General features: G+C 37.6%; 1 protein-coding gene across 2 annotated transcripts in view; it reads right to left on the bottom strand.

Moving 5' to 3' along the window:
- Positions 1–2,624: 2,624 nt before the first annotated feature.
- The window catches only part of rcor1 (REST corepressor 1), a 35,966-nt gene continuing 24,320 nt past the window's right edge, over positions 2,625–14,270 (bottom strand). Inside the window, exons 4-12 of one of the 2 annotated variants that reach the window (XM_012968554.3) lie at positions 12,439–12,491; positions 11,765–11,926; positions 11,221–11,339; positions 10,578–10,656; positions 9,808–10,002; positions 9,570–9,647; positions 8,886–8,943; positions 7,574–7,803; positions 2,625–6,967 (exon numbers count right to left, since the gene is read on the bottom strand). In XM_012968554.3, the coding sequence (XP_012824008.1) occupies positions 6,929–6,967; positions 7,574–7,803; positions 8,886–8,943; positions 9,570–9,647; positions 9,808–10,002; positions 10,578–10,656; positions 11,221–11,339; positions 11,765–11,926; positions 12,439–12,491 (1,013 nt within the window). In that variant the 3' untranslated portion in view covers positions 2,625–6,928. 2 annotated transcript variants of the gene reach the window in all.

Raw genomic sequence — 14,270 nt, 5'->3', positions numbered from 1 at the left:
AGGCCTGTTGTTTAATACAATCTTGCAAGTGACACACGGGGCTAGGCAATACACAGACACTGAAAAAATTGGGATAATTCATATACAAAGAATATATTTAATTGTGTAGGAGTTCACAAATAAATTCAGCTTTCACTATATTTACAGTAAAATATTAAAAACTGTGGCAGACTTCCTATTTAAAGGACCCCCCACACACAAAAAAAAATACAATTGGTGTGTGGGGTGGAAGTAAACACAAGCAGGAGATCATAAAATAGAACTAGCACAGACACACACTTTGTTAACCCTTATGTGGCTATTCATCTGTACTATTCTAGGATTCTATAAGCATTGTATGTTTCAGCTCCGTAACCCTACAGGCAAGAAGAACCTTCCTCATGTAGTTCAGCCTGGTAAAATGGTATAGGACACACTCCCAGTAGAAATGTAATATATGTAAACACATTATTATACAGCATGCATAGTCACAGCTGAACTCCAGCATACAAATCCTAGCTGCAGTTGTGCTTTTCTGCCTATAAAAATTGCACTGACTGTGTGGCAGGAGGAGTTCATTTCATAATTCCCAGTGCCTGTAGTAACTGTAAGGAAATGATGAGGCACCCACTGCTATCCCTTTACTAATAAACCAATCACAACCCTTTGCCTAAAGCCCATTGAGAAATGTAGGAAGGAAGGCCATCTTGACTGACCGTAGGATTTCCATGATCATTGTTGCACAATTGACAGCACTGGTATGGCAAAATGACTATAATAATCTTATAGCTATAAAAGAACACTGTTCCGTAAATAACTAACCAATTAGACAAGAGGGAGCCAGTGTATTGGGGACACAATGACCTACTGCTATGAAGAGGTTATCAATCTTTTTATGAGTAGGTGAAGTTATACCTGTCGCTCCTGCTGATTAAAGGAGAACTAAAGCCATTGAATAACTTATGTACCACAGCCACATGTAAATAAAAGTTGGTATAGGGAGGACTAAATATATAATGTATTTAAAAACAGCTATAACGTTTAAATTGTCATTTCAAAGGAACACTATCATTACTTTAAAAAAAGATGGCAAACCCAGTGTAAAGCCAAGTATTATAAAAAGTTTATTAAAAAAAAAAATCCTTTTCTGCTTGCATGCAGAAGTGCAGTTCCTGTTTGCCAAGTGAAGTATATCTGAGCCACAGCCAGATAAGACAGAGGCATCCTTCTGCGGCACATATATGTTAGAAAATAATTTAGTAACACACAACCCGTTCCTTACAGGCGACACACAAACATCATTGCTGTTATATAGGAGTTTGTAGCTCTAAAATGACTGCTGCACTGAAGAGTGTGGATTTGAGCTAATTAGTCTGTAGGGATTAGAGCAAGGGGATTGACTGCTGCAGTATGGATCTGTTACTGTCTGGTTGCATAGCTCGGCAGAACCCAGTAGACTGGGCGTATGTCTGAGGAGGCACTTGTGAAAAGTGGTCACCTGCGGGGCAATGTTCAGATTCCTTTGCATTTCTGCTTTACAATATTCCCAATACTGGGTACAGACACAGGAGCAGACAATGCTGATCAAATGAATGGTTAGAATTTTATAGATTAGCTGATTTTAACCAACTTTTCAAATTAACTTTTCAAGTCAAGATAATGTATTATTATTTGCATTTTTCTTCCCTTTCCAATTCTCAAATGGGGGGGGGGGGCAGCCAAAAAATATTTATCTGTGATGCTACAATTTTATTGTTCTCTCAACTGAAATGCAACGCTTTGGCACATTCCGTAGCAAGTTTCTGATGTGCATGAGGATGCATTGTGTTTGGAATCCCTTATCCGGAAACCTGTTATCCAGAAAGTTCAGCATTACGGAAATCCCATCTCACAGACTCCACTGTAACCAAATAATTTTTAAAAATGATTTCCTTTTTCTCTGTAATAATAAAACAGTACCTTGTACTTGATCTGACCTAATATATAATTAACCCTTATTGGAGCCAAAACAAGCCTATTGGGTTTATTCAATATTTTAATGATTTTTAGCAGTTATGGAGATCCAAATTACAGAAAGATCCCTTATCCGGAAAACCCCAGGTCCCAAGCATTCTGGATAACAGATCCCATACCTGTACAAGTAAAACTTTTTAAGCAGTTACTGTAGGTGACAGTCATATTATGACCTATCCAACCTTAGGTTCTTTGTTTTGGAAGATCAGCTAAGTTTAATGGTGCCAGGGGTACCAGCTGAATCAAAATGTTTTAAATAGGCGAATACAAACAGGCGATCATACAGTCCACTTTGGAATGGAAGCCATGATCTGAACAAAATCTAAGAGACTCACCTTGTGCTTATTCAGGGACAGAATGAAAGTTGCATATTGTTACTGCCCTTGGGATTGCACATGGCACTTTAAGGGCTATTCATTTATTTTTTGGGGGGGGGCACTTTTCATCACCTACTGCTAAAGCCTATGGCGATTCGTTATGCTGATGATAATCAAAAGGTGCTTTGTGGTTTTTTCCCTTGGTGCCAGGATTCTGTTATTTCTTCCCAAAAATTCCCACTTAGGCAGAGCTCAGCAATAGTTTAATCTGAGAAGGAACTGCATGAAAAATTCTAGGCTCAAGCAAATGTTTTGATAGTTCTAAAAAGAGGTCTTATGGTAATGCTATTTTATTAACTGAACACATTTTTAACGCACCCCAGCAGCCTTCTGCTGCCAGAGGTATTCTGGGAGTTGTAGGAGGGCTGAATGTTGCCCCATCCCATTTAAATACAATGCAATTACAGTCCATTCAGGAGAGACAGGCAGACTGAACAACTGCATCCATGATGCATGGAAATACAAAGTTCAGTAGGATAGATAGGAAGGACATATACATACTTAAAAAAGGAATACAATTTCAGTTATATTTTACAAAAATCTATTACTAAGCCAAGAAAAACTATTGGTAGCCTAAGCTATAATCATATCTTGCACAATAACTTATTATATAGCTATGAGAAATACATTCCTGCTTTCACCAAAATATATAATTTGAAACATTCACATTGATAATTGTCACAATAAAAATGATGAATATATTAGGCAAAGATCTATGAACCCTCATTTCACTGAAATGCAAACCAAACACAAATATCTCCAACAAACAAATATAAATGTACATAAATTAAGGGAATAGATCAGGGACTGACCAGCTGACGATATACAACTCCAAGCATCTAGCTAATATCAATGGCTGATGCTGGGACTTTAGTCTGCTGTAGTTTAGTCACAGGCTGCATGTTCCAGGACTAGAGGCTGCACCCTCTCTGACATTAAGGGAGTAACAAAGGAAACAAAGCAATAGCATGAAACAAATGGTAGCCATCAGCTATTAAGAACCCTGTATTCAGCTTTTCATGGGTATCATGGTTTTTTTTTTTTTTTTTTTTTTTTTTTTAACAGATTTCACTTCCACCTTTGCCCTGTTCTATAGACTTGTGTTAGCCTAAAGCTCAATATACTCAGATACCAGACCATGGAGTGCAATAGTTGCACTAGATTGGGGCAAGATATGGCCTTCAGACTTCATTATATAAAAAAAAAAAAAAAATAAAAACCAAAAGGCCTCTATACTACATATATGTTGTATTGTGCAATTGTAGGAAAAATATCCTGAAGAGCCATAGATTGCTTACTGCGACCAAATATGGGCCAGGGATCCAAATGGTCAGACAAGAGTCAAGTAACATTTTTGCATTTCTTTGAGGGGAAAGCCCAGATGACTATACTATGAGGCTATGTACCAAGATGATACATCAGCAGATGGAAATTCAGTTTAAATATACCATCTGCAGTCCAAGTGCAAAATGGTAAGTCAGAACTACACGACTCAGTGTCATATATGCCAAGATATTCAGTTAATATTGTCACAATAAGAATAAGGCAATCTACCAGCCAAACAGTGTGGTGGGCTCTTGCACAAATCAGATAATTATCAGGGAGATTTATAAATCTCACAAGGCCCCAGGTGCAACAATACATGGGTCAATAAGCTGCCAAGTTAGTCTAGAGGGGCAAAGTCATCAGGTTGAAATCAGTTTTAAAGGAGATATATTGCATAATTCAGGCAACAATTAATAATATATTGTGCCAGCTTCAATCATAATCTTTAAAACTTGCCCCGTCTGTGTTTTTCAATGAGGCTTGGTTGTGTCCTAATGGCCTCTGCCAGAAGCACAGTAGGAAAGGGATAGCCAATCACAGCCCTGCAGTCACAAGACAGGCTTCAGTTCCCTATCAGGTCAGCCAAGCTGCGGATTGGTTCCTATACTACAGTGCTGTGTGCCGCCGCCTCCCCTGCACAGCCTGGGGGAAAAAAAGTGAAACAGATGGGTGGGACTACTAGGTTTTTGAAGAAATTTTCAATAAATCAGCCACTAACATTTTTTTTTTTTAAAGCCCATTCCCTCTATATTTAGGAGAATATGCAATGGTGCATTCTTTTTTTTTTTTTTTTTTTTTTTTACACAATGGGTCCACTTTAAAAAATATAGGTTGCAAAAGTGCTCAGAAAATGAGCAAATTTTACATTGTTATAAGAGGGTAAATGTTCCCTTTAAAATCAGATAGTAAAAGCTTCAACAAGTTCTCATTTTATTTTTTCTGCTGGAAATGTATGTTTTTAAACGATCAATACTGTTGGCAAGTGCTATGAAGTCTATCATTATCCATTGGTAAGTAGGTGAATAAGTCAGATGTGGATGCACATTTTGTTTAAATGCAGAGCTGGCTTTTCTAGATCCCATAGTTTACACTTCCCCGCAAACTGATATTTGGTTATTTGAACCATTTTGTTTTTAATTAAGCAAAGGATCCATTCCTTAAAGGTGCAACACCCTATGAATTACATTTTCATGCAACAAAATGTGTGTAAAATAAAATTGTAAATAAAATCATATATTTTCTATTTTAATTTACATTAAAAACATTTTTTTAAAAAAAGGGGGGAATGTTGGAATACATTTTTCTAGAGGGGAAAAAAATCAAGCTTAATAATAAATTAAAGTATCTAGCACTTCTAGCAAGTAAAAGGGGTGAAGGCACATAGAAGACAAGTGCGCACACTGCAGGCAAGAAATAGACACAGTCTACTGATAAGGTATTTCCAGAAAATTGTACAAAGAGCAATTTTTATGGACATAAATGGCTCAGAATTTGTTTTCCCTAATGGTGATCTGTCACAAAGGAATTGTAACCTGTATGTATAGATAAATGCAGAGAACCATTTAAAAATGATACTGATATCTAATAAAGGGACTGGTTTGGCATGCAATGTAGCGCAGCTCATGCTTACCACCACCTACTGCCCTTCTGCAATTGAAAGGGTGCAAAACTATACAGTACTGCTTTACATTGGAGGGCTGGGTAGTATGGCTTAGAAAACTAAAGTACACATGATTTCAAAACTATCAAAGCCTGGCAACATATGGAGTGGAAAACTTTAGTTCCAGCCAGTGATGCTAAAGGTCTGTGCTTGAAAAAAAATGTGCTAAGCTGTATTTTTAGTGTATATGAGAGATACTACATTAGATAGGACTATGCCAGTATTATGTGTCTATATATGTTCCTATGCTGGAAAAGGAGCCCTCATTTAAAAACAAATCAGAATTTGATGGCCTATACATAAGCCAGTGTTTATATATATTCTCTATAATGAAGTGGGCCTAGGGGTTGATGGCTTGCCTGGATTATGGCATTTCGGAATGCAGGAAATATGATTCAGATATTCATGTTTCCCTTTTACTGTGAGGAACACTCTGCTCATCTATATGATCATTCATAGCTATGACTACCAAAACTAGATGCAATACCCCTGAGAAGAGCCTTTATTAGAGGCGAAACTGGCTACCTTTACAAGGCACACGTAAACCAGACTATAAGGCCTCCTGACCTAATGAGAGAATTTGTACAAAATAATAAAAAAATGTCATGAAATATAATCCCTGGGGATAAAGATTGCTTTATAAATTACAGATCTCCTTATAGTGGCCTAGCTGACAGCAATGCTATCAGTGGAACTGTCCACTTCAAATAACTTTTAAAAAGCTAGTAATTTAAGTATCAATACAATCCCTAAAACAGAGGGTGTTCCACACCTGCTCCATAAAGCTCTTGTCGAACTACAACTCTAATTCATTTTCAGCGGTTAAAGTGTTGTAGTTCAATAGCTGAAGGTTAGCAGGTCTGCTCCTGTATCCTGCACAGGAAAAGATTCTGAATGTGTAATTTAAAGGTTCATTTCTGCTAATCAATCAAAGGTAGACAAATTTGCTCGCATACATCAAATCCCTAAAATTTCATAGTCAAATTCCTAAACTGATTACAGACAAAAAGAAGGGGAAGAAGAGTCACGGCAACAAGAAACATGAAATGCAGGTATAGTGAATAGATACAATTTAACAGATCCCAGATGCACATTCTTGAGTGAGATGGTCCAGCAAATCTTAAGTTTCAGTTGCACATTATACTGATAGCTGGAGAGAGAAAAAGAGGGTTGCCCTCCATATACAGGAAGTTCTCAATGCTAAACTAATTATGCAACATTCAAAGCAAAAAAAGGAAAATTCACAAGTTCATGCATACAGCATTAATACAGCTCAATCACTGGCAGCTGCAGAGGCAGGGGCATTAGAGGTATTTACAGGCTTCAGGTCATCGTGCTGCAGAGCCTGGAGATGATCGACTGTTAAATCCATCTCTGGCTTCATGGATGAGAATGAAGAGTGTGTGGATACTGGACAGTATTAAGGCAGATGTACAGTAGGGCTGGAAGTATTTGCCTTTTTTGGTAAATAGCTGCTTGTCCACAAGCATGATGCAGGCGGCTGTCTGAGGTTTGGTAATACCTGATAACCCGGGAAACCTAAGTAGTCAGCACTAATAGTTCTTGGTTTTCCTCAAGACGCAGATGCGTATCTGATGTCAAGGAGTGAAGCCTACAGGGTAAGATTAAACAAGAACTTACAAAAATATGCAGAGGACAAGTAATTCCACACTAAATAGGTACATACAGGAAAAACGGAAAAAAAATAATAAGGCACAATGTATAAGCTTATTGTAATCACATGATTAGATACACTGTGTGGCCATTGATATGTGGGCACCTGCCTGTCAAGCAGCCAACTCTCAGGCCCCCCAACTGGATCATAACGTGGGCCAAGGAGAGAACCGCATCAAAGTGCTTATAGTTAGTTAGTTACTTGTTTGTCAAGACTTTCTAATCTGCCTGGTTGATATTCAGCTGAACAAAAATTATATTTTCACTTTTAATTAACCTCTAATTAGGATGTGTGCCTTAACTTTCTAAATGACATAGGACAAAAAAAAAAACCTAACATTTTAATTAAAAAAAAAAAAAATATTTATGCAGCTCTTCAGTTTGTACTGTATGTGCAGTATAGCTGGAAGGGACACTGCCATATCATGGCAGAACATATATGATATACAAGGGGGGGGGTCTAATAAACATGTGTTATATCTGCATCCTACCATAACTGTGTTTGAAAGTGGAGCAGTGCAAAATGTTGCCTAGCAGTACCCACCTCTTCTTCCTCATCTGACATTTTAATAGCAGTTTCTGGTAACTTTACAGTTTTCTGAGTACAGTCTCCATTTTCCTCAGTTTTCCCGTGTTCTGCCTCCCACTCTTGTAAAACTTGATCTATGTTGAAGCGTCGCCGGTAATTCACAAAAAAATTTTTGACTTGCACCACAGATTTATTTCCAATAACATCTGAGATAGCTTGAAAATCCCGCCCATACTTTCGGATTGCTGGGGTGAAGAGAAGAAAAATATCTAATTTGTAACATTAAACTGAATACAATTTGTAACATCAGTGTTTTAGTCCGTCCTCCCCTGCCAGGATTTAAAATGATGGAGAAAGAGAAAAACTGTTTTACAGCTGGATTTCAGCATATAAAAATGATATTTAATCATACTTTTTTTTTTAAGGACCAGATTACAGCGATAGGTATATAAGGGGTTTCTTTGTTGTGTGGGGCTCTAACAAATTTTGGTTTGAAAGTCAGAGTTCGCCTTCAGATTCATATTCACATTACATGGCAGCACATAAACCTTTCTGCATTTCACATGATTAATGATCCCAGTAGCAGAAGCAGAGAGATAAAACATTACTTTTGCTAATGTTTTAATGATTTTTAACAACACCTAAAATGGCACAGGATTAAAAAACCTGCCCTAGACAAATTTGATGGCACGAATCATTACTAGATTGGTGCTGAATCTCAAGGTTGGTACAGTAAATTCATTATATAAAATAAACCACTTCAAGCCATAATTTATTTTATGCTTTAATTCTCGTTAAAGTGATAATGGCACATCTCTAGCAATGCCAGAAACATTTCAATTACAATAAGCTTGCTTTTGTGCAAGTAACCCCCCCCCCCCCCCAAGCCCAGCAGAACCTGGTAATGCTGGGATTGGAGTTTATTTGTGAAAAAATTAGCTCAGAGCTTGTCAGCAATACAGAAAAATCCTAAATGATAGAAACTACTCTCTCTAACTTTTTTCATTGCTGTATCTGTTTAAAATATAAATATACCATGGTACAGTAGCATATAAAAGCACCCAACTGGACCAAAACCTCACAGTAATGGCACAATAAGATGTGCCTCCTTAGAATGGTCATCTTTCTATTTCACAGGTACCTATAATTTAATGCAAAATCTGCTCTCATCAGAGCAAACCTAGCATTACGGTATTAAAGAAAGCCTTAACCTCCCATACAGTCTAAAAGAATTCTAAACATGAAGACCATGTTGCTGCCACTTACAGGAAATGAGTACAATTATTCCATATTAACAAGATATCTCTTCCTTGATTTAACTTCATACCTTGCACTGCCAAAAGTTGCTCCTCTGTTGTCCAACGAGCATTTAACTTCTGACTGACCTAAAGACAAAAGAATACAGTGAACTTAATGTCATCTTTTAAATTCTATTAGTCACTTTCAGCTTATATGGCATTAAGTCTACAATTACACAAATAATAAATATATCATTAACTACAGTCTACAATCAACTACTGTCATGTATTGGGGAATCATGCTTAAACTGCTCTACATGTGTACAGTTACAGCTGTTGCTTAATTTTTAAACAAAACTATATTCATTAGATCAGTTACAGTAACCCAAGAGGAAAAGAGATTCCCATGACAGCCTGCTGAAAATCCCAACAGATGATTTATATCACTATTAAAAGCTTCTGAGTATTCAACATGGGCCCTTATTGCTTCTACTTCTGCTTCCCCCAACCTGCATATTATTAGCCTGGTTGCATTAACTAGCCATGTTCCTAGCCACCATGGTACCTTCAGCACACATTAATTCTCCTCACAGATAAGAGCAAAGTATCTTTATGTTTTACAGTTTATCAATTATTAGTGCACGCCCCATAAATAATTGTAGTTTTTCTAATACAGTCATATGCTAGAATGCTAGTTTATGTGCAAGAGGACTATACCTACTGGTTACATTAGAAAGTAATAAAGCATTCATAATAAGGATTCTTAATCCTACCTCTTGAATTCTGTATTCATCTATTCCTCCCTGAAGATTTTCCTTGAGAGAACTATTTGTTTGCTTGATATTTTGAATCTGAAAGAGAACATGGTGGTTTAACACAGCCCATGCGGGTGGAAAGATATATCCTAGGCGGCTACTAAAACAAGCCCTTATTACAATGGTTACAGAATGAAACTGTGTTTGAGTGGCCCCAGCCGCAGGAAAGCCTAATAAATGGTTTGGAGAAATGTACCTGTCTCTTTATCGAGACCAGTTCCATATCTAGATGTCGGAGAACAGTAGTCGCAGCGTTTGCATTGGCCGATACAGCTTGAACATCTTCTTGGGAAAGAAACATGCCTTTTGGGGGTTTTCTCTTTGCACGGTTCTTTGCTTGCGATGGATGCTTCTCTTTTTTTATATGAGGAGAAGTGTCTGGTTTTGGAACCTGCTTTGAAAAAAGAATATTAATAATAAATATAAATGATCCAGGATAAATATGACCTTAAACCTACGGAAAAACATTTACTAACCTACTAACATAAACTGTTTTCATAATGCCTCATGTTAGTGTCCCCAAACATTTTTTTCTTTTTTAATTTATTTTAAAGGGTATAACTGAATAACACAAGAATATGCAATTACAGGAATGCTTAGGGTTTCTTATGCTGAACAGATGTTTTATTGAGGTTTACTCAACCAACTGAACTGAACAGAATGCAAGCACACCCCCAAAGCAAAGCCAAAAACAGCAAGCCTGGTGCTGCAAGTCAAGTTATGGCAAGCTTTTAGGATCAAATAAAGTGCATTTTTTAAGTCCAAACCTCAATTGGGAGTTCTTCAGTGGGCATAATAATTCTAAATACCAGAGTTCTGTTCATTTAACTACACATATCTTGATTTCTAAGTCATGTTTATCATGCTTAACATCTTGTGTTTAATATTTAGTAGTTGAGTTGTGTCCTAATGAAACTTCAGTGGTATACATTCAGTTGTACTTTCTGTATCTGCATTTTCATATACCTCTTTCTTTGCTTCTTTTGGCTGTTCAATCTCAATATCCACTGGATTAGCACCATTGGCTTCCTCTATTTCATCGCCACTGTAAACGTTAACAGGATAATGTATGTCACCATCCTCAGCACCAAGAAAAACAACAACTATTTTGATTTTAATAACGCGTATCTGATACAGTGCAGGCATATTTTTTAAATGTGGGAGGAAACTGGAGTATCTGCAATATACAGGGAGATACAAACTCATACAAACTCCTTGCACAGTGCCTAAAGCTGCCCATACACGCACCAAAATCTATGTTCAGGGCTGAACCGGCAGAAGGAGGTAGAATTCCTATTGTTTCTACCTCCATATCTGGCGATCCAGCCCTGAACGTCAATGGAGGGTTGGAACAATCGTTTGTGCGACCAAGAAAAACGCCACGTGTGTGGCTCAATGCAACCCATTGAGCCTCAGTGCTGCCCAGCTCCACCAAGCCATCTATTATTAAGCACCTCTGGCCACTAGTTATGAGACTATAATGATGGTTTTAGATAATACTGCTGGTACAGATATATTTTGCCTAGCATACTGGAGGGATTAACTAAAGCAATTGCTTTCAAGAGATAACATGTGCAAGATCATTAAATGGTAATTTAGAGAGAATTACCTTCCTTCTCGCTCCCGTTTTTGTTTGCGAGCATGTCGATCCATCACACTAGTTTTAGACCTAGTCTTTTTCCATGAATAGTAGAACTTTACAAGACTTGCAATAGATTTATCAGGGAGCTGTAGAAAGTAAATGTAGAGATAAAAGTCTGAGCACAGTGGAATTATATGGGATCCTACCTTTGACATACGTCAAGAAAGGAATTTTATATATTTGTTGTACATACATCTAATTCCCAGAATGCAAACATACCATTTTACAACACATACTCAAATACATGAGCAGATGCTTTACAAATGTTTGTTGGTCCTGTAAGTGTAACAGGAAAAAAAAGGTGCTACAAATATAACAAGGTGTGAGTCATGGACAAACACAGAAATATGGTATGACTGTAGATTTCACTTGTATCTAAAGCTGTATGATATAACAATGCAAGCCTGGAGCAGACATATCCATATAATATTACATTTAACCCCGTCTGCATAACTGGCTTAAAGGATCATTTCTGTGCTAGGGGGCAAGATCTCAATAACCCAGAACATACCATTTGCTGGATGCGATGAAACGTTTTCCCGTGGAAGCTGAAAGCCTGCTCAAATAAAACCTTGTCTTCCACAGTCCATTCATCTGGGAATGGGGTAAAGTTGGGTAAGTCTGCCAATGATTTTTCAATATTGTGTTTATGCCAAAACAGCATGCCAAGAGCCTGAAAGAAAAGTGAAAATAAAATGAGCAGTTGCAAGCTGTAGATACATGCAGTTTAACACTAATGACATGTGGCCTGGCTTATTTTAAGGTAGCTGGGAAAACAATCTTCTACTGTATCCTGTGCGGTTAGCTATCTACTCTTACTGAAACAACTTGTATAAAATATAACATAACATACACAACAGTAGCTAAAAAAGACATGCTTTAGCCTGCTTCTGTAAACATAAAAGGGTACTTTATGAACTTACCATTCCAATGACCATTCTATATCTAAAGGCTTGTGAGTTTTATTTTGGCCAATACACAAAGAATAAAAAACAGGGCTGTCCAACCGGAGGCCAGAAGTAGCCCCCAATATTTCTGGAACGTCACCAAACTAAAAAATGTGTTGGACAACACTGCTCTTTGCATACTAAAATATCATACCATAATTTTATTGTATCTTTCTGTATGAACCAGCAGAGTTATTCTAGTACCCTGTACCAACCTTGCCATGTCACTGTGCCTTACCTGCTCCATGTTGTAGCCGTGCTTCTCTTTTGCAACTGAAATATACTCATCCACTGTAAAAGAAATTTCCATTAGTATACACTGCTTTGCTGAATATTTTACTTATTTACAACAGGACATGTGTTGGCAACTTTACAAATTGGTATTTGGTAACTAGCACTGGGAGCATTTAAGACTACTACAAAACACTTTTTTTTGGAAACAAAATACAACTGGATGGAAATCAGTAAGCACTTTTGCAGCAAATGTCACTGGAGCTTTCTGGATCATGGTTTCCAGATAATATATCTGTACAGAACAAACTAGAAATGCCTTACAACAGGATTATGGCCCCTGTGCTATATTTTAATAATAGCATTCATTTAACTGAAATGTATTAACAAAAGCGGAGGGAATTTTAGCTTTGGTGGCTAACAAGAGACTGCTCCAAAACAAGAGACCTTAGAGATTGCAGAGGAAATAGGATGAGGAGGCAATTAGCAAAACAGAGTACATGCGAAAAACCAGTGATTTGCAGAACGCATTCTCCTTTCAATTATACATGGTTAATCACTATTCTGGGATGTGCAGTGCAGCGCAGTTCTCATTCCCTCAGGCAGTGGCAAGGCTGACATGCAAATGAGCCATTAAACACTGACAAGAATCCTCTAACTATCGGGGACAAAATATTTTCTAGTATTAGTTCAAACATGCAATGGGATTTGTTCTTCGGAATCTCAATGCATTATTAACATGAATTAGCAGTAAGACAGCAGAAACAAGTATGGAATTTACCTGTTTATAACCCTACACATTTGCTGGATGTTTTTTTTTTTTTATCTTTCTCTGTTACAATGTTGCATTATACTGGTCTTCACCACCACATATTGTGCCTGCTGCCACCTAGTGGCCAAATTGCTAACAGACTTCAGTTTATTTCTGAAGATGTATTTGCTGTACTGTCACAAATCATACTGAGTTATGCACTCTTAAAGGAAAACTATACCCCCAGAATGAATACTTAACCAAAAGATGGTTTATATTATGTTAAGTGACCTATTAAAGAATCTCCCCAAACTGGAATATATATCAGTAAATATTGCCCTTTTACATCCTTTCCTTTTCCATTTCGTAACCAGAAATAATGCAGCTCTAACTGTAACAGGCTGATGGGGCCTAGCATGTATGTGTGCCTTGGCTTGTTTGTGTGCACTGTAAATCCTATGATCTCTGGAGGCCCTAATTCTTAAAATTGCAATTTTCTATTTAAAAGTACCCAATATCACATACTACTAAAAAAGTATATTTTTAATGGGCTTCCTAGGGGGTTAAACAGCTGCAAGATATACTAGTAAATGGGAACCTCAAACAATTCCAAGAGCTCAAAGAAAGCCACCAAATCCCGCAAACAATGCACTTCAATTACCATCAACTCAGACACGCTTTTCACTCCCACCAAACTGGTGGAAATGAAAGACACCACCGAAGAAAAATACGTATGCAGGGAAAATATTATCAAGCCCCTATCCTGGAACTACACCATTGGCAGGCTAACACAGACCCCCTGGCCAAGGTAAGTGAGAAATGGATGCGTGACATCCCTAGCTTAACTGAAGAAATGTGGATCAATGCTTTAAAGCAAATTCCAGACCTGACAATATCAATAGATATGAAGATATGAAGTTCCTTAAGGTGGCCATACACGCACCGATATTATCGTACGAAACCTCGTTTCGTACGATAATCGGTGCGTGTATGGCATGTCAGCGAGCCGACCGATATCGCGGGAAGCTGCTGAAATCGGTCGGCTCGCCGATCGGCCAAGTTAGAAAATTTTGATCGGGCGCCATAGA

Source organism: Xenopus tropicalis, chromosome 8 (assembly GCF_000004195.4).
Source record: "Xenopus tropicalis strain Nigerian chromosome 8, UCB_Xtro_10.0, whole genome shotgun sequence".
In the NCBI taxonomy this organism is placed as follows: domain Eukaryota; kingdom Metazoa; phylum Chordata; class Amphibia; order Anura; family Pipidae; genus Xenopus; species Xenopus tropicalis.
This window is presented reverse-complemented; position numbering and strand designations above follow the sequence as displayed.